Genomic DNA, 21,462 nt, shown 5'->3' on the forward strand with positions numbered 1-21,462 from the left:
TCCGATCTCCTTCCTCCGGCTTATTAGGTTGAATCCAATTACACGGACGAAGACGGCGCCATGCCACGCTGCCCCCATTGACACGACCAGCAGAAGACAAGCTGCGTTCTAATGTTGCGTGTAGTCGAGTACAGCTAAGGAAGGAATTGGCAGAACATGTCGCAGCATCAATCGCAACAGCAGATGATGTCTCCATTAGGTGTGTGTGTGTGTGTGCGTAAGTTACGATCGATCGCATTTAAGGTGTTTAACAGACCCATTTAATCTTCTCTTTACCGTTCTACTTGTTGATATCGAAGAAAGCCACCCGCTGAAATGTGACACCGCCTATCGCCACCGCTGCACTCACAGGTCCCCATCCACTTTTCTATCGTGTTATGGTCTAAAGCCAACCTTTGGAGGTGAGAGAGGGCTCCTCGGCATAGCTTTTCAAGGCGTTCGAAAGGGATGCGAGGGGGGGGGGGGAGAATCCACAGAGAAGGGGGCGGCTGCAGAGGGGAAAGGATTCTTCTGCCTCGTGGTGTGTTGCAAGACTGGTTAGTGGTTGCAAGATCATGTTGAGCTGTGGGAATGCACGATGGTCACCATACGCTGAACATGCTACAGCAAAGCCACCTGAAGCTAAGAAGCTCTCTGCTGCTTGCCATACATGCATCTGTACCACCAAAAAATCCATGTTTCTTTCTTTCCTTCCCTTCAGAGAATGAATCTCCTAATTGTTTCAGAACAATTAAGAAAAAAAAAATTTAACTAGAAAGAATTCAGTTCAGATATAGGATATTTATTCAAAAGTTTTCGTAACTCAATCGAAGATCAAAGATTTGATTTTTTTCTGACTCTATTTGTAATTCGCTAGAAGCTCAGAAAACAAAGAAAAGATTGGAAGTGAAACATAGATGCATTTGGGATCCAAGAACTCTCTGATCAAACAAATCACAAGGTGCATGCACCTCCAATCATTGCATTATCGAGAACCTCCCAGAGTGTGGGATGTGACGACACTTTAATTAGCATCTGTCATCATTGCTTTGTTGCATTGGATAATGGTTTGGAAGGTGATGAGTGACAAAAAGTCATCACCTTGAGTAACAAAATCCAATTCCCAGTATATCTCTCATTAACCAGAAGAAGAAAATAAGTAAGAACATGCCATAAAACCAATTAGAACTTCAAAATCCTTCATTCCACAGTCGTAAAGAAAGAGCGCACACGGTGAATGTCAAAGAATCCACAGCTAATGATAAAATTATGGACGAGGAAGCTTAAATACAAGTATTCACTCCCATGTAAGAATTTTACATGACAAGAAAGAACCCACTTCCAGAAAATTGCACATGTTAGAGAAAGCCCATCCTCTTCAATCAATGGATTGAAGATGAGTTGCAGTGTGGCCAAACAAAGAGCAAATACAAAACCATAAAGAGATTCAGATCGAAACTTACAGAAGAGTGTATACATATAAACTGTTAAAGCTTACTACATATTTCTACATATTTGTAGGAATTTCACCTTGCCATCACTCTTACCTCTCAGGAAATCTTTACACCGTCCGGATGTGATTTTGCAAACCTCTGCCTTGCTGCATTTGACGGCCTTTCACTAATTTCCATACTGGAATTCCTCTTGAAAATGGGCTTTGAGCAAATGTTAGCATTCAACTCCATTGTGATGCTCTTTGAGGTTTTCTTCCGTTGCACGTACTCAATTTCAAAGAAAATTTAAATTAAGCACGATGGCTTGCCAGCTACTATAGGATGGTGTATATGCCAGCTCTGACACTTTTCTCCATGAGAAAAATACAAATTTTTTGCAGTGACAATGTGTTGGACAAAAATTTCAAGTGCTGAATTCAACTGAAGCTGCCACAAAGTTTCTGATTCCAAGAACAGTGAGATAAGACAGTGATGCTTGATAGAAAAGTCTTCTCTGAATCATTGGTCCTGCAACTACAGCATTATAACTTGCTGATTTTAGCACAGACAGAGAAATTATAAAAGATGTCCAATTTCTCAAAATATTACCTATAATGGATGATAACTGGAGATTCCAGATATCATTTCTACAAAGATAAATGCAACACTTCCACCTTCGAAGAGCAATACGCTATAGAATTCCAAAGACTGTATATAGCGGTTGTTGGCTCCTTTGAAGGGCAGTTTGCCATACAAAATCTATTTGATGAAAGATTAAGAGAACTTATACACGATTCCAAAATGAGCAGGAGACTACAAAAGTGTAATGCTCCATGATTTTACATATCACTCTTTCTATCCTTATTGTGGCAGAATGCTGCAGATTGTAAGACCAGAATTAAAATATGAATTTTCCTTATAGCGATAATTTTTCCTTCAATTTTTCATTATACTTCTTAATGTATGTTGGTCTTTCTCCTTTTTCCAAACATAGATATCTTTTTTGCATTTTCTTAAAGCATAAAATGTTCACTCACAAATTAATGATCTTGTACAAGGATATATATCAGACATCAGGAACGAAACTAAAATAGTGAACTCGCTCATTGTGCGGAGATGGAAGCTACAATGTGGAGACCAGAAGTAAATCATATTAAATTAGTGCTTTTATAAAGAAGAAAACAGCAGCTTGCATAAGTAACAAAAAGAGGAAAAATAATGACATCTATTACATCTTACAACATGCTAGTTTTGTCCAACTTATCAATTGCATCTTAACCTCACATATAACTTGCAAAACCACAAGTTAACAACAAATCCACATATGAAGTCATTTCACAGCAAAGGCCACAGCCACATGATGAAGATCTTTGGAAGTATAAACTGCTGTCTTTGATTCTTGATTTTAACATTTATCTGAACCTCAAGCTCAGGAGGCAATACACAACCTAAACATATATTTTGTCTAATAATAACTGCTTAAAAATTTCCACTAACAGTGTCACCATAGATAGTAAGTAGTAAAATGATAATTCCAAGGAAAGTCAATAACTCGATTGGCACCATGAGAGAGACCGGCACTAATTTGCAAACTAAGTAAAGCTGATTAATATCTATAAGATATGACATTATTAATCCCAGAAGAACATACCAATTGAAGTCTCTGAGCTTCTTAGTTTGTAGAAACCATTTCCATCCTCATTGCTCGTTCATTCAGTTAGAGTAGATGTTGAATTAAATGAAAGTCCTAGCAAAGCTTCTGCATTGTGGCCAGCACTTTTATCTCACTAATTCACTCTCCACATGAATTCTCAACCTGCCAAGTAACACAGGAGAAATTTAGAAAAAATTGAACAGTTTGAAACATTTATGCAGAATACATGACACAAGGATCTTAATAGAAGAGAGCCTTCAGCAATTTCACCCATCATAGATCAAATAAAATTATATATCTGATAAAATCTGAGAATTCTGCTTCCACAAGTTTTACACAGCTGAGGCTCATACCTACTAACATAGTATTAATAAGGAGGAAGGTTGGCTGCAGATGAAGATGAATGTATTAAATACCCAGCAAATCATCTAAAATAAGAATAAGTCTCGAACAACATGATGCAAATTCTGCTAATAAACTAAACAAGGGAGGACGTAGAAATAATTTAATTTATTCATGTTTAAAAGTCAAACTTACTGATAATTACATAAGAATGTTCTCTGTCACAACTTAAAACCTCTCATAACCTATGGATGAATATATTCTCCCGGAATGAACAAAAAAAAAGGATAATAAACAACCTTCTTCGGGACCATAGGGCTTCACAATTGTGCTATCGGTACATCATACAGGAAAAGACATCACCAACTTTTTCAGAAGTTGGCAAGATAATCCATTTAGTACTATTCAAAGATAGCTGAAACTTCAAACTTCAGCAAAAACACAGAATTTCCGGTCCTCACCAATTCGGTAACAAGCATGTGTGATATCGATATACTGGAAAGGATCATTGTATGAAAACAATCAACTTTATCTTATGCTTCTTATGCTCCACCATTTTTTGGATGCTTTCTCTTCAGGATTACCAAACTTTTGAAGTGATGACTTTGTCTCCCGTAACTGCAACTTGTAAACCTTCTTCCAAGTAGAAAAACGTGCCTTCAATTTTTGCAGCTCTTCATCAGGGTTTATCTTAGAACTTGATTGCCCTGACTTAGCTTCAACAATAAACCCAGCATCATCCTCAAATACCTGCCGCTGCTGCTCAAACTCGTTTACAAGGTGGATAACTGCAATTTCCTTGCTATCATTACTCCTTACTTCTTCAGCACCAATGGACTGTTTGGCAGGAGTGTCTTCTGGTGTTTGGTTGACAGTTGATATGGTATCTTCGGAGTCATAACAGTTGTTAACTGCTGATATATTCAGCTGTCCAGGTCGATTTACCATGTCAGAAGTGAGGCTCTTTCTTGCAGCAGCTAAAGTTGACTGTATAAAGGACACAAATTCCATTAGGTATTTGTCATAGACTATTTCCTCTGCATACTAAATTAAAGAATAAATGCTCGTAGAGAAAATTGCATTGCATGTAAATAATTGACAATAAAAGTAGTTCAAAACTACAAGAAACCTTCCAAGGGTACTTTTCTGTCAGTTGGGAATCGGTTTGGAGAAAAGGACAAACTAAAATTGAATTTTGAGCAAAGTTTACATTGAAAATGGAAAAAGAAATTATAAATTCCTTTTTCCTAAAAGAAGCCATACTAAATTACGGCATATATTTTATTTGAAGAGGAACCTTTAAGCATCTTGCTTACCAAGTATATTATAGAACTAGAAAAGAAAAAAATTAGAAATTTCACCAAAGCAAAAAAAAAGATCACCTGCAAACTAGTCAGTTGTTTTTGCCATGTCTGTTCCATAGACTTCATTTTCAATTCATATTCTGACCATCTTGTGTCATAGTGTTTAAGTCGCTGCTGTAAGATAGCATTTTCTTCTTCCCTTTTTCTTAATGCTGCTTCTGCCCTTAAGGCACGCCTGTGAAGTTCGTCCGTAACTGCTGGGTGAATTTGAGGGAGCTCACTGGTTTTGTCCTATCATTTAGTAACCATGGCACTTTAAGAACTTTAATCTGGGAAAATATTATAGAAAGGTAATATGTCTGCTATAGTCGTTAATCAAAATAAAAAAGGAAAGCTTGCTTTTTGACATGATCATGTGGAAAATTGTTGCTTCAATCAATCACAACTCAATGTAGTCTTATCAAGCCATTTTTTGACACCATGTGCTTCTCCCATGTTATATTTCTTTCTATGTTCTCCAGATTTCTTTTTGCTATTATGCTTCTTACATTTTTCTAACTTGACTTCACTTAACAATGAGCATGGTTTTGATCCAGCTGGACTGCTTTGTACCAGCCAATACTTCCGACCCGAACACGGACCAGCACTAGACCATATAATTCAGCATCAACCAATACTCATTTCTTATGTTTTCAGTAGTACTGGCCAATAGAGATTGGTATACTGCTCAATAGACCAGTACCTTGTATCGGACCATTAATTGAACCTGTTTTATCTCACTTTCTGAATGAAAATAAAGTTTATAAATTTCTCTTTATCTTCTTTCCAGAAGGAAATAAAGCTTCATTAGAAGAAAACACAATTGATGAATGCAGAACCAAAAAACAAATAGTTCAGGGATTACGGAAGTGAAAAGGATCTAAATATGCTTAGTTCTTTATTATGGTATACCAAATGAACATATGAAAGATCCAAGTAAGACATTTATGATGTTGAATATCTTCCTCGAGTTACAGGTAATGTGCATTCTAGTTATCAGGACTCTGTGTTGCTAGGCATCAGTAAGACATCAATATTCTAGTATAGATACATCCTCCTCTCTTATATATACTAATCTGCAATTATTAGCTCATGTGATCCTTAATGGTACTTCCTAGACTACAAAAGGTCTTCTATAACAACACTATAAGAAGAAATGTAGCATGACACTGGTACTTGCTCAAAAAAGTCTAACAGTTTCAACTTTGCTCTAAAGATTAAAGTACCAAATAACTCAATAAATTAATTTCGAACAACTTCAGAAATTTTGCTGATGAGTTGCTTATGGTAGATTATTTTTTATTGAACAAGAATAAAAAATAAATTTCCTGATATTGCACTTGAAGACTGATAGGTCTTTGAACAGACTTCTTACATAGAATTATAAAGTTAATACCTTCATAAGTTGTGCAAAATTTCTTTCTGAACTTTTGTTCACTTCCACATGATTGAGTTTTGCCATTTTGTGCATTTTCAAGTTGATAAAAGTCTTCCTTGCCAACCAACCACGAATAGCTACAGATAAGATGAAATTTCTAATGAGGGCAAATGACACAAAGGAACTAGAGAACAGCTAGATCCCCGACTACAAGCTATAATTATGTTACCAGACTGCAAAAGTATAATATCCTTCAGCTGGTAACTAAATCTTGTCCCCACTATCCATTGCCTCACATGCTTTTGAATGAGAATAGCAAACCTCCATCTCCTTGTCAAAACTTCAAATTCGCACCTCGCCTTTTCACCTCGGATAACTGTTTTTAATCACAAAAGCCCAATGAAGTATAGTAAGGTAGGTGAAGCTCAACATAAATTGAATGAGTTTTCTCAAAAGAGAAAAATAGAAATGCTTGAAAAATGACAGAAATGATTAGAATCTGAAAGTCCATCTGGCTAATGCAACCATAAAACACTATTATATTATAGAACAAGTGCAAATGTTTCACTGTATATGCACAAAAAGCCTATTCAAAAATCAATATTTACAGCAAGAGAATAGCTACTCCCAGTGCTTGTAGAAGCATTACATGATTGTAATGTAGTTGCCCCCTTCCTCAGCCGTTGATAGAAATTACGAGCTTTAAGACCACGAAAGTTCTTCTGAACCCAAACAATCCCCTGTAGAATTCTATTTCTAGCATCTTCCAGTACAGCAATCTGAATACATACACATGCCAGAAAAGATCAATCAACAATAACAGCATACAAAAGACAGATGTTAAAAAAGTATGTTACCATAAGATTATGGTAGGTGTGACTGCTACATTTAAAAACATGATTTGTCTTACTGGTCCATACCGATATATCAACCAGCTGTTGGTATGGGACATACCGAACTGTATTGAGTTGTACTGAATGATTATGATAGGAAGTAATAAGTGATTGTAAACAAAAGATTCATGCATCAGATTGGAACAAGCTTGAATGAGGCTCCCATAAATAATGGTCAGCTAAGGTTATGATTTTGGTATCTATTTGTAGATTAATATATAGCCTGATAATGATTAAAAAACCTAATAGGCTCTTAAAGATACTACAACTGACATGAATAGGGAATCTTCAAGCTTCAGAAATATATTGAAATTCTGAGGCAATTGAGAATTATACCAAATTCATTAATGATGATCAAAATTTGTTAACTTAGGGAAATTTATTTTTCCTTTCTAACCTAGAGTTGAATAAAAATATCACACCAAGTACTTTTCCTGTAGTCTGGATTATAGGATGTACACTAAATTATTGTATTAGAACTATGACACCCATATACCTTAGTGATCCCACATAAAGAGAGGTGCTTTGGTTGTTCTATACATATTCACATCAGCTGATAAAGGATCGATGTGTGTACCTAACTAGAATGCTTTACTAGTAAGTAATGACTGGTTCAGCATGTATAATGGAGAATCTCATCATAATCATGCATGCCTGAAACATTTAAGAACATTTAAGAATGATCAAAATAGAAACTATCAATCTAAAAACTAAGAAGTGGGTTATGTTTTCAATGTTACAGAATACAGACATATATGGACAATTTTTAAGTTCTGATGCATCACAACAAGAAAACTTAATAGAAAACGCTCATTCGAAGAAGTTTCAATACCTAATTTATATAAGTTCTGAAACTCTGTTGTCAAGCACAAAAGCAAATAATAGATATCAATACACAAAATTGACCAGTTACAGTTCAATTACAACATAAAAAATATGTATATTTGGTTTTATTCTTGTAAGCACTAAACTTGAAACATCACTGTCATATATCCTATCATTTATCCAAAAGATAGTCGTTTAACTGCAAAGGAAGTCTAGTTCAATGAACCTTCAAAAACTCTAAACTCCGACAGTCCTCGAGGACAAACAAAAACTCAGAGAAAAAGCATAAGTCAATGGTTATTATGTATGAGAGAGAACAGGAACAAGATATTTACGAGAATGCAATTGTCTGTCTACTTCAAGTGAACCTTTAGATTAGGTTTTAATAACCAGCATAGACATGTCAAACATGCAAAAGGGATAAATGTTAAAGAGATAATGAGAAAGAAATTGCCTGTCCTGTGCGGAAAAATAACTTTGTGTAACCAACTCTATACATCTCAGGTGGCACATTGAATTGCTGTAGGATGGCAACTGACAAACTGAGTGCATCCTGAGAACTTGAAGTCTGTAAAAGAAGAAAGCCATACCTAGAAGGGAAAAATATAAGCATGTCAGAATCCCACAAATATTGCTCCATTACATTCTTGAGGCAAAAGAAAATTTCACAAATTACCTTTCAGCAAATAGTTGATGTGTCATTCGAGTTGGATAGCCTGACCTGGATATCCGGACAACTTCAAGGACCCCACAGCATCTTAGCTGTTGTAACACAAGATCGTGTTCGTACATGCTGGGAAGTTGCTTACTGTTTGGCTTGATGCACCGAATGAAATGGGGAGTAGTACTTTCTAACCGCTGCATCAACTTGAAAAGTTGACCCTAGGATCATTTTAAAGTATTTCAAAGTTCAGTTTGCCTTCAAATTTAGATCAAAATTTCCAAGATCAACCACAAGATTTCACTAACATTAGTCCAAGTCCTCTGGCATGCCATGCAGAAGTCCCTTCTACATGTGGAAGTTGTATAAACTATGCAGTCTAAACAAATGAAAGAAAATGGTTGAACCTCTTAAGAAACCCGCATAGACGCTTGTGGTTTCAGTCATTGTTAGAATATTACTAAATGCAACCGGAGATCATGACTTACCAAAGACAGAAGCAACATCCTTTTAGGTAAGGACAAAAGCATCATGAAGTACTGTGCTTATCACAGCACAGAGGATGCACCAGATATGTCGATTCACAATGGCATGCAGGCATTTTCTGGCTCAAAACAGACCAGTTTTCTCTTCATGATCCGCACATGGCTAACAAATACTATCATTGCATGGCATTGTACAATCGTGTCAGCCAGTAGTCATTATTGTGTATATCAGAATATTTTAAACTTCTGTGTGACTGAAGTCTGACAATACGTGATTTACAAAATCTGCAGATACATCAGCAGAAGTAAAATGGCATCACAACAAATATCCAATCAAGACTATGATTCATGGTTTGCAGTATAAGCCAAGTCCAAAACAAATATCGCTAAATTTTCATGTCGGGATCCTAGAACAATCCAATAGATCCTGACATATTTCTGGCAAATCTTGGTGGTATGATCAATTATAGTGCCAGTCAATCCAGTTTACACAGATCCCAGACAAATGCCTGCTGATCTTAATACTCACCAGTGAACTTCTAGATGATCCCAATCATTGTCCAACCAACCCTAGCTGGTTTTTTATCAAAAATCCATTTACATGTGGATTCAAGGAAGCAATGTTCTATCTGTAAAGCTCTTTATGAGTTAGAGGTTCAAGGAAGGCTTCTGGAGCCAGAATTATATAGCAAAAGCAATTTAAATGTAAATTTAAATCAATAGTGCAATGAAATATTGTGAGATATTTTAGGTGTTTAGTTTTCTTGAACAAAGAAATTTTGGAAAATAATACATAGAGATGTAATACAAACGATAAAGAGGAAGCAGTAGCGGAGGAAGAAAAATGAAAAAGGGGTGGAGGAAGAGAAGGAAGAAGAGGAGGAGAAGAGGTGGGAGTATACCTAGGAAGAAAAAGGAACACAACGATGGCGGCATCACAAAGCAACAATGGCTTCGTGAAGCAGCAGCAATGGCAATGACAGCAACATCACGAAGCAACAACAATGGCAGAAGCATCGCGAGAAGAGGGCTCATGTTCACAAGCCCTAGTTTATATTTTTTTTTTCCTTTTTTAATGCTGAGCTAGACAAGCCCCATTATTATTTTGGGTTTTTTTTTTTTCTTTTTTGAGTTGGACTGAACCACCCGAAACAGGGTGGTCTGCAGACCGGTCCATGTCCGAACCGATATATCCTTTATAGGAATTTTTGTACTAAAATGACTCAAGGTTATATAACCTAAACACATTAGACTAGTGTAAATAAATCCTAATATTTCAAATTTTGATAAACATAAACATAAACATAAACATATATATATATATATATATATATGATTTTTTTTTGTTGTATTTTTCTTACCTATTCAATCCTGCATGTCATGCTGGATCCTAGTCCTTGATCCTAGGATGGATATTGATTGTGCAAACCTTAAAAGGAGCTAGTAGGAATCAAGCACGTTTAGACTATCAATTAAATTGGGCTATGATAGGATATTTGAAAACTGAAAAGTCTTAGAAGCTTACCATTTACAGCCCCTTTTTTACTATTAACAATCCCTTAAAAAAATTAAATATTATTTTATTTTTTATAGCCCCAGTATTATCGATTTTATCCCCTTTTTTTTCTTTTTTTTTTCTTCCTCGCAACACTTTATTTTATCTTGGCTGCCGACATCGCTATGCTCATTGCCATCGTTGTTCAGCGCTCAATGCCAATGCTGTTCGACCCCACTCACCACCCCCTCAACATCGTCCTCCAAGGAGGAAGAAGAAGATAAGGAAAAGGAGAAAGAAGACGAGGAGAAAGAAGGAGAAGAGGAAGAAGATGGTATTTATGTCCATTTGCAAAGGGATAGTTTAAAAATATTAAAAATAAAATAAAATAAGGTTGTAAATAATAAAAAGAGAATTGCAAATAGTAACCTCCAAGCTTATATGGTTTGAACATGTACGACAGACAAGATGGGAAGAAAAGAACATGAAAGCAAGACACCATAAGCATGAAACTTGGACACTAACAGGGCCTTGACCACGAAGGTGCTTCAAAGGAGATGAGGTAGATGAACTTGACTACCAATATGAAATAACAAATGGCCATCCCTCATGGAAGAACTATTGCAAGAAGCTACTGACAACAGGCAAAGGCAAAGCTAAATAAAGTGAGATAAACCCTCCAATCTAACATGATCATTGAAAAATCAGAAATCAAATTTTCAAGAAAGACACCCAACTTTCTTGCATCTTGGAATAGATTGGTAACCAACTTGATACACAAATTGAAAAATCAAACAAGTTCTGAGTCATCAAACAAATATTCCAAGATATCTGAGTAAAGCAAAAATCTCCAATTTTGTCCTTGAACTTGACAAGAACAAGAGACTTAGTTTCATGAAAAAATAACAACTCAGTTATAGACCAAATGGGAATTAGTTGAACTGAAAGCAAACTGTGCAGACAAGATATGGACCACTTTCACTTATTATGGTAGCACAGACATGCATTATTTTTCAGAAATGAATGCATAGCATATGTAACTCAACTAGATGCAAGCCACACATATTAAATAGAAAATCATCCATTCCAAAAAGAACATGGGAAGCAAAATCAATAATATTATCTCTAAGATGACTGGATATTTACTTCCAATTTCAAATGAGGAACTACCTTAAATTTTGCCACAACGCTTTGCTTTTGTAGGTCAAAACTACTTGATTGCCGAAACCGGCTTGACTCCTTCTCAGGTTGCAGTATGTTGTTGGCAAATGACTGTGGAAGCTGGCAAGCACATGACAAAAGTAACTGGACCAAATCAGCATGCAATGTATCTCTGTTCTTCTCCAGGAAACCACTTGAATCATATAAAACCTGTTATCCACCTAATTGTTAGTCTATGGAAGTTGACCAGTGAATAAATTGTTGGTTGCTTAAAATGAAAGAATGATTTAAGCACGCTAACAAATCTAACGAGATATAACTCATTTGATGCCTTGTTCAGAGACCAAAATTTTTTTTATAAAAAAGTTGAAGTAATACTGTATGCTCATCAAGTAAGGAAAAAGGAACCCAGGACAAAGTATATACTTTTCTTTGATCTGATTCACTGCACTATTTACTTTGGACAATATCTTAGTTGACGTTGCTTAATGTTTCAGAACACTACTATTTGCTTCCTGTAAAGGGTGAACCTTGATACAACAATAAAGTGACTTGATTGTCTAGGATTCAAGTCACAAAAACAAGCTTTTCCTTCTAGGACAAACCACCCCCAAACCCCACAATGACAGAAGCCATGTGTGCTGGGTCATCTCTTTTACTATTTGCTTGTTGTCAGAGTTGAGTACAACTTCTAGTGATTGAAATAAATATTAATAAATAAATTACAAGATGCTGAATTAATAATTCCACAGATCTTTTCTTGAAAATCTATAGACACTTTCCCACGTTATGGTTCCAATGAAAATCATCAACACTATATGCAGTCCAAGCCAAATGGCATATTCAAGATATAATTTTCTTTATGTGCAAAAAACAATTTTCATATGAAAAGTTAATATAATCAAGAGTATAACTTCATTGAACTAAAAATGGATTTCATATATTACAGTAACCAAAGAAGAGACTTTAAATTCTATCAAAAACTGTTCAGGGAAGCAGCATAGAATCTGACCTCTCTGGCATAGTGGGAAATCCTAAAAGCACCTCCCCTTTCCCCCTTAAAGCAGTGATTACCAGCGAAGTGCTGCTTAAGTTTGTTAGCAAAAGTCATATCAGTAGCTTTGGGAAAAGTCGACTCTTCATCTAAAAGTGATATTACCCCTAGAGGTTTCTGTAATGAATGAAAAAGCAAGATTTAACATAATTCCAATATATTAAAATTATAGACCATGAAATTGTTCTCATTAACTTAGAGATGAGGAAATATGCTTGATAAGTTGATAGTATTAGATATAATTATTTTGGCAAAAGCAACCAGAAGAATGCAAAGAATCCCAATGCTGTCAGGTACCTCAAAAAAAAAACACAACCCAGAATAAGAAATGAACTTATAAAAGTAATCCAAAATATAGCATATATGATACTGAAAAATAATTCTAGAATTACAGGAAGCAACCTTATCTCGTTCATGGGAACATCAAGACCATTAATGTAAGCTTAAAACCTCATGAGTTGTTCTCAAATTAAAGCTCATACAAGATTAATTGAGTCATGCATGACCCTATTGAAAAGCCAGGATATAGCCGAAAGTTTAGTACTTAGCATTGCCAATATTTAAGATATCTGCTAAGCATTACAGTAAGTCTGCTTATGTACAGCACAAATTTTCTGTTATATTAGTCCTTGTTTAAACATTTACAGTTATAGGATAACATCAAACTCATAGATAAGAACATTAAAGACCATGTTATTCAGTAATTGAAGTCCATATTAAGATTAGTTGAACCAAACATTTACCAGTAAAAACCAGAATATGGCTAATTATAATAGTTGAAGATTAGGTTCCACAGTTGCACACTACAAAATAATTTAATTAAACAAACAAGGTTCTCTTTGGATTTCTCTAAGTTAAAATGAGGGTTATAGCAAGGTACAAAGGGTCAACGATTCAGATACCAAAGTGTACTGACCTACTTAGTATACCAATATGAAATACTACTAGTATGCTAACAATATTGAAGTAAAACTAACTATTGTGGAATAAATGGGGGACGAGCCAGTGGCCTCATATCAAGGTCGAGGAAACTTGCAGCTAATAAGCAAGAGCCCCACCCTTTCCTTTTGAGGTGCGGGCTCATCCCTTTCCTTTTGAGGTACCGTTATGTAAGGGCATACCATGTGGTACCAAAGCAGACAATAGTTTAAGGAATAGACAAATCCTCAAACCCAACATTTGATTAACAATTGGATGCTATACAAGTTTTGTACAACCTCACTTGATAGAAGTTTCATAAAACCTCCCTTGATAGGGATACATCGGGTGACAAACTAATAGCCCCATGTTAGGTAGACTCAAAATATGTCTGGGCTCATAAGCAAGAATCCACCCCTTTTCTCTTCTGGCATCTTTTTCAATGACAATCATGCTGCCCATGGACCACATGGACAATACCTAAAAGACACCATAGATCATCAAACCCCCAAAATTTGATTGATGAAATGTTGGTGGCCATTCATGTCCCCACTATACTCATCCCAACCAGGGGCTAGACAAACCAATAGTTGCACATCAAGGAGACTCGAGGAAAGATTGTGGCTCATAAGAAAGAATCCACCCCTTTACCTTAAAGGTCTCTTTTTCGAGAGTAGAACCATATGGCCCATGATCAAATCAGACAATATCTCATGGAACATAGTACAGATATAATTGTCGATGCCGACCAAATCAAAGCAACACAAACATACAATACCAGTAAAATGGTAATTAATATAAACCAGAATTTAAATCATTGCTAATAACCCTACAGCAAGTTACAAACTAGATCACAAGTGATGTAGATAGACTAGAACACTATGTTAAGCCTGCTTTATGATTCAGAACCAAAGATACACCAGCGTGGAAATAATATATCCAGAACACTATGTTAAACCTACCTTATGATTGGGAACTAAAGATACCCCAGGGTAAAAATCCAGTATCTGGACCACCCAAATCACCTGGACCACATATTTGGATGAGTGAATTCAACATTCAGGCCAATTGGGTCAAAAGGACCATGTGACTATGTTGGTTCAAGTTTACCATTTGGGCCCAATAGTTAAAAAAGATTGTTATTGTTTAAACAAAACAAATTGATATGGTTCAATGTAGCAATGGATAGAGAAATAAAATTTCAGCAGAGGAAGCACCATAAGAAAAAAACCTTGGAATTGGTACATTTTAGGTTGCAATTTTTTTATTTCTCTAGCATGGAGGTTCTTAATATCATGGAGGTTCCCCTCGCTCCCTAATCCTAGGATTTGGGCCCTCCAACCATTAACACTATTCACGCTGTTATCATGCCTGGAATCACATTAAATTTTAAAAAATTACAACCACATTGAACTTTCCTAATCAATCATATAATGCTTGGGTGTGAAACAACCACCCCCAGGGTTATCTTTGGCTTCATATGAAAGTTAAATATAGTTATAATCCACATGTTAGATCTACCACAAAGTCACAAGCAATCAACTCGAAAGAAACAATTCATAAATTACAACATTTCTGAACGTATGACAAATACCTTCTCCAAGAGGTTTAGACAATTGGCGTTATCCAAAAATTCAACTTTGGCCCAATCAATTCCATCTTGGGCATATTCCTACAGAAAGCAAGAATAGAAATAAGGATATTCATTAAACACTGGCAATTAGACTAATAACACTTATTAAAAATTCAATCAGATTGATGGCAATTTTCAAGGGAAAAAGATCCTAGCGTATAAAGGGATTAAACCATAGACCATACTCATTTAAAAAGAAGTGTCAAAATATAACCAACACAAAGACTATCATGTTATTGATATGTGCACTGACTAGGCACTGAGGTATGCCAAGAACTGCAAGCTGTCATGATTATGCAGCAAGTGGGAATTTCTGATCACTAAGGCTGTCTTCAAAATGTATTTCAAGTGCATGATGAACTCAGCACATGACTTTTCTTAGAATGAAGCTCAAGTGAACCTGTGCTAGGAATTGCAAATACTGCATTTGGAAGTAGTGATTACGAAGAAGCAAAAAAATCAAATCCTGTGGAAATGCATTACTAAACTGGTTACCAGACCAGTCAAAACTTGTCAATATCATTAAAAACTCCGAATCAAGCTGGACTTAGGAGTCGGATGGGTGATAGAGAAAGGAAATAGATGTCTGTATTATCCTTCTAAGGCCCCGAGTTGTATCCTATATCCATATAAAAAATCATAGCAGTTATCTACTCACACGTCTGTCCTCCTATTTTAAGTTTTGCAACATTAGTGAATCTGCATGGTTTCATCTGCATGTCCATGCTTCAAAATTATGCCATTTTTAATCTAAGTTCCATTTCATTTTATATTTCTTTTCTCTTTTCTTCCAACATAATTCCACCCAGAGCAGTTACCTACAGAATCAAACATTGAATTTCCTTGTACAAGAAAGATGCAATGTCAAACAGTATGACTGGACAGTAGATACAGTAGAGTTCAGATGTTAAATTATCAAAACCCAACAATCGGATTTTGAAATGTGCCAATTATTTTAACTGACATGAACAGTGACCAGTCTTTCATGTTTAAACCATATTGCACACGGTATGCTTATTGCATTTTCTACTGCTTTAGTCAAAGGCTTCTCCTTTCATTTTCAAAAAAGAAATGTGCAAGAGATAGAAGTGGTAAGCCCACTTTTACTTAAATTATTTATAAGTAAATTATATTTTTATAATAAAGTGATAAAATATTTAGCAAAGAATTCTGCTCAGCAGTATAAGAAAATAAAGCAGCCCACTAGTGGAAAGAAATAACAGCAGTGTCAAGAAACTTAGAACCTGCCTCCTGTTCAAGTTTAAATAGATGACGATTGAAGTGTTGTTGTAGTTGCTCATTAGCATAATTGATGCAGAACTGTTCAAACCCATTGTTCTGCAATGGTTCAAATGTTAGTCCAACAAAAAAGAAACATAATGTGAAGCAGATATTAAATTGAATGTAACCATAGGATCCATACATTAAAAGACTCAAAACCAAAAATATCCAAAATGCTGATCGATCGTCCGGTACAGCATTTGCCTACTCCAAGTGACTTGTTGATTTGTCCCACAAGCCAGTCAAATAAATTACAATAAATTGATTTTGCCAATGCATCCCTGGTGTTGATTGCCTGCAATAAGAAAGAGATACAAGAAAAAAAAACATATGAAGACTGGGCATTACACCATATTGATGGAGAAGAGTACACAGATGCAAATTTGGACCTGCTGTAATGTAAGCTTTTGAACAATACTGTCATTGCCAGCTTGAATTTTACGAGTTGATAAAGATAGCATCAAATTTGGTACTTCACAACCCATCAACTTTGCTGCATTAGTTACTCCTGCACACAGACAAACTCCCAAAAAATTACATGATATATCTTCCAAAATGAAAGAACTTTAACTGCCTCCTTTAATATAATAAAATGTGAACATGAAATGATGAAAACTTATTATCTATTAATATTTTAGCCTAAAGAAGATTAAATTTTCTTCATCCTCTCATACCCAGTAAATTGCAACATACTAGACTTTTGTTACCTCAACTAGACTTTGGAATAAAAACAAAGTAATATTGTGGTCTGGCTTCTCAAAAGAATTGCACCAAGTTCCATAATTGTTTGGAGCGGGAAAACCATATTTTTATTATGATATGTCAATTATGTTTTTGAATGAAGCCTTCATAATTTTGTATTTTCAACTTGGATGGCATAACTCAATATCACTGGCCATTCAAACTCTAAACTTTAGATAAGGGTATTTAACCAAGCATGTGATTTGCATTCAGCTAGAGTTCTTGTTTCTTAGGTTAAACATAGAAACTTCTCCAATACAAGTGCTGGACCAGTAAGTAGCGTCAAAATTCATTTGAAGCTTCTAATGTTAAACAAACATGCAAGAGGCATCATCAAAGAGTTTGAGGCACCAAATACTGGGAACAAGAGACAGCGATTTATGTTACACATATAAAATAGTATACCTTCACCAAGGATAACTTTGACATGATTTTCGTTGTCAATCACTGAGAAAGCAATGTTACCCAGCCATAGTACTGCTGCAAGCATGGAGAACACATTCTTCTGATCTTCCTTTGAGATCTTGATGACATCTAAGGCTTCCTGGAGAATTTTTTTAAAAAAAAAAATTTAATGCCAATTTTTTTTAAAAAGCTTCAATAAAAAAGTTCAAGGTAATATAAAATGGGCCTAGGTGAGCTACTGAAATTTACCATTAATACATGAAATCTTTTTGCATCATCAACATTATCTATGGTCAAGCAGTCACTCTGCTTCAAGTATTCATATTTGTAGGCTGCTTTCAGATTCAACTCCTCTGCATAACAAGAGACACATGAATGACATAAGTTTACAAGAGACACATGATATGACTAAAGATTTTCAGATTTACGAGCCTATCAGGATAACTGAGTAAATGCAGTAACTGAAAAAGTTTGTATTTGCTAATAGAACAGAAAAACAATTTACAAGGTATTTATCTGGGTTTTTCCAAATTATTCTACCCTCATCATCAAATCTTTTGACTGATTACTGACACAAAAAATGACTTATTTTATCATTTTACAGCTTGCAATTTTTGTATTAATTAATTATCCTTGCTATAAATAGGGAAAACAAAATAAAAAGAAATCTGCACTATAATAGCATCAGAAAGTACCCATAGTATAATATATCTTAAACATCAAATAAGGGAATAATAACAAAATTTAACAACTAAGGCCATAATAGAAAAACATGATCACCTTTAAGACCACAAGAAGCTCCAGCACAAAGTTGATAGAATACATGATATGACCTTTCACCTGTTTCTCTCTGAACCACTCTTGACTGCTTGTACAAGAGAAAATTTTCATACACCATTAAATATCATATCAATAACATTATTCTAATTTAAGATATCTTTTAACCTTTGTAGGAGTACCTTTTCGAGTAAGACTTGCATGCATCAAAGTTTGAAGAATAAGAGAGGAGAAAAAGTCAGTTGATATATAAAACATAAAATGAGAAGCAGCAAACAGGCATAATTTCTTACAGGTTTGGATCTTAGCACCACAAATTTTTCCAGCGGCACTAAAATGTATTTCAATTAGCTTTCCCTGCAGCATATAAATAAACATATTTTCAAACAATAATCAAATTGGAAGCTCCATATTGGCATTACTGAGGGTTACATGTCCATTAACAAGTAAAAAATCTGGTGAAAATAAATAAAATTTTCAGTGGACTTGGGCAAACTCACAAATCGGCTGGAGTTGTCATTTCTTGAAGTTTTTGCATTTCCAAACGCTTCCAGTATTGAATTAGTCTGCAAAACCTCATCCTCTATGCTGCCACCACCCCCAACATCTGCAAGATACTGCATTGCAAATTTTGTTGTCTCGGTTTTACCAGCACCACTTTCACCACTGTGACTCATTACACAGAATAGTTCATCAAGCAAAGCTAACTCAATTTTTCTATCTAATTAACAAGCAGAAGAAGCATAAATAGGTTAAAGTTTCACATATTCCTACGGAGAGAAAAGATATAACCACCTTATTATGATAGATTGATCTACTCCATCTGCAGAACCCGCACACAGGAATTATCAATTAGTCCAGAAATTCATGTAACCACTAATGGGCATAACTAAGAGAACTGCACAATTTTCAACAAAAGACACTTGTCTACCTCTCATCATTTCATTAAAAGCAGTATCCGCTATTGCAAAAATATGTGGGCTGTCTTTGAGTTTCTGCTTGTAAGCTGTAACATAATCTCTTCCATAAAGGGGCACCTCTTTGAATGGATTGACTGCAACCAAAACAGGCCCTGCTTTGGTCTAAAGAAAGGAAAAGAAACCAGCAAATAAGTTAAAGCATAGAAAACACAGGAAGAGTTACCAGGAGTCATGTCTGTTCAAAAACATGCTTACATAAATAAAATCATTGGCATATCGGTATTTAATATTGTGGAGAACTGCTGGTTCATTTAAGTAACTAAGTTGTATAAGATTGTCAACACCATCAAGGATATGTGGATTGGCAGGTAAGATACTTTCCCTGGAAACTGAATGAACCTGAATAGAAACACTAGTTAGTACTTGGGTGCCATTTATTAGAATGCTGCAGACTTACAACCTACAGATTAAAAACTTACATTGCCATTAGACAGCAAAATATCTACATAATCTCTGGAAATTGTATGGATCTGGCCCAGCTCCCACCTGGCATTGGAGATCCAACACCAAACCTGCAGGTTCTGAAATGAAGAAGACACCATAAGTAACGTGCTTGACAAATTTCCTAAAGAATAAATATGCCAAAGAATTGAGCATAAATTTTGTGCATGTCAGAGGAAGTTCAACAATTTTAGATCTGAAACGGTGCAGCAGAATTACATGTTGACTTAAGCAAATCTCCAATGTCATTATAGTGAATTAATTCCATGAATCCACATCAAAGGTACCATGTTTTTCCTTGGAAAAGAAAAGGCTAACATGCTTGGACAAAATAAAATGAGTCACAAATTCTGAAAGATGTCATGGCAACGACAGCAATGTTTCTTGTAATCAAGCAAATCAGAGAACATAATGATGACATTTTCTGAAAAATACTAATACCTTCTTTAGGGCATATTTAATTGTGTCACACCATTCTGACTTGTCATCCAGCAACACTGCTGACGGCAACTGGACAGCAGCACTCGCTCGATTATCGGTTACCTCCACTTTTTCCTCATAACTGTCTCTCTTTGTAATCTTGATATATGGAGATTCTAATGGTCGCTCCACCTTTGCCATCCTCTTACTTTGAAGTATTCCACTTCTAAACACCGCCCCCTTATCACCCCTTGGCATGTCATATTCCGTCTTGTCATCCCACTTCATAGAGTCCGTCAAAAGTTCCTCAGGTGCACTTCTGTCTAGTTTAAGATTGACGGCCAACGACCTTCTTGAAGTGGGGAGGCGTCCCCTCGAGGTGGGGCGGACCGGCAAAGCCGGTGGCAGATCTTTTGGCTGCTCATCCCTCAGCCTGATAGTATCCAGCATCACCTCCAGTGAGCTCCGAGCGACGGTAGGAGTCATAGTGGCAGCCGACATGATTCCAAACCCTCAAATTGAAAATAACTACCAAAATGACAACTTTCTCAATGCAGAACAAGAAAGCCGCAATCTTTTTTGGAGTTCCTGCAGTTCAGAGTCAAAAAGAGATATTTCCTGCGGATTTAGTTCAAGGAACACGACCCTGTAACACTATACTCGGAACACATTGAGCACAGGGGAACCAAATAAGAACCTGGAATCTATCCCGCCCTTGCCGAAGACCCTGAAACTTGGAATCAAGGCAACGCCCACGCAAGAAAGCCTTCATCACCGAGGACAGGGAGGAAGGCGGGGATGGAGATCACCGTAATGCTCCAAAAATCAAACTAAAACCCGAGTTACCAGCGTCGCTGTAAGAAGAGATGGGGCTAAAACACAACAAATAGCTTCCTTTGAAGGGAAAACTAGGGTTTGTTTCCCCGGGAATTCAAATTTTCGCAAAGGAGCACGGGACCCATCCGTCCCTTTTCTTCTACTTCTCCACAGTAACAGCAGAAATCAAGAAAACGAAAGGGACGGGTTCTCGAAAGGAAAGCCCTTCGATGTGGAGAAAATTACGCGCACGGGCAATGGCAAGGAGACGAGAGGCGCTCGTCCTTGAGATGACGGTTTGGGTAATTCGCGAGACGGGAACGGCACAGCCCTTCGGCCCACCGTCA

General features: G+C 36.1%; 1 protein-coding gene across 4 annotated transcripts; it reads right to left on the reverse strand.

The window, feature by feature from the left end:
* Positions 1-1,217: 1,217 nt before the first annotated feature.
* On the reverse strand, positions 1,218-21,423 carry LOC103993919 (myosin-1-like). Of its 4 annotated transcripts, none has more exons than XR_010515497.1 (27): positions 20,997-21,423; positions 20,321-20,887; positions 19,858-19,959; positions 19,634-19,777; positions 19,390-19,540; positions 19,254-19,281; positions 18,959-19,124; positions 18,752-18,815; positions 18,641-18,654; positions 18,462-18,546; positions 17,931-18,034; positions 17,682-17,820; positions 16,925-17,043; positions 16,678-16,830; positions 16,503-16,592; positions 15,216-15,293; positions 12,662-12,733; positions 11,659-11,859; positions 8,524-8,729; positions 8,302-8,437; positions 6,779-6,908; positions 6,359-6,505; positions 6,148-6,266; positions 4,791-5,003; positions 3,870-4,395; positions 3,064-3,228; positions 1,218-1,946 (listed from the first exon to the last, which is right to left on the reverse strand). XR_010515497.1 is itself a non-coding variant. In XM_065194716.1 (25 exons), exons 2-25 carry the CDS (start codon positions 20,798-20,800, stop codon positions 3,937-3,939), a joined length of 3,687 nt encoding a protein of 1,228 aa, XP_065050788.1. In that variant the 5' UTR covers positions 20,801-20,887; positions 20,997-21,423; the 3' UTR covers positions 3,562-3,936. The 4 variants fall into 4 exon arrangements, 1 of the variants encoding a protein (XP_065050788.1); XR_010515496.1 differs by having other exon boundaries at positions 12,662-12,820; XR_010515498.1 differs by lacking the exon at positions 12,662-12,733.
* Between the last annotated feature and the right edge of the window lie 39 nt (positions 21,424-21,462).

Source organism: Musa acuminata, chromosome BXJ1-8 (genome assembly GCF_036884655.1).
Source record: "Musa acuminata AAA Group cultivar baxijiao chromosome BXJ1-8, Cavendish_Baxijiao_AAA, whole genome shotgun sequence".
Taxonomy (NCBI): domain Eukaryota; kingdom Viridiplantae; phylum Streptophyta; class Magnoliopsida; order Zingiberales; family Musaceae; genus Musa; species Musa acuminata.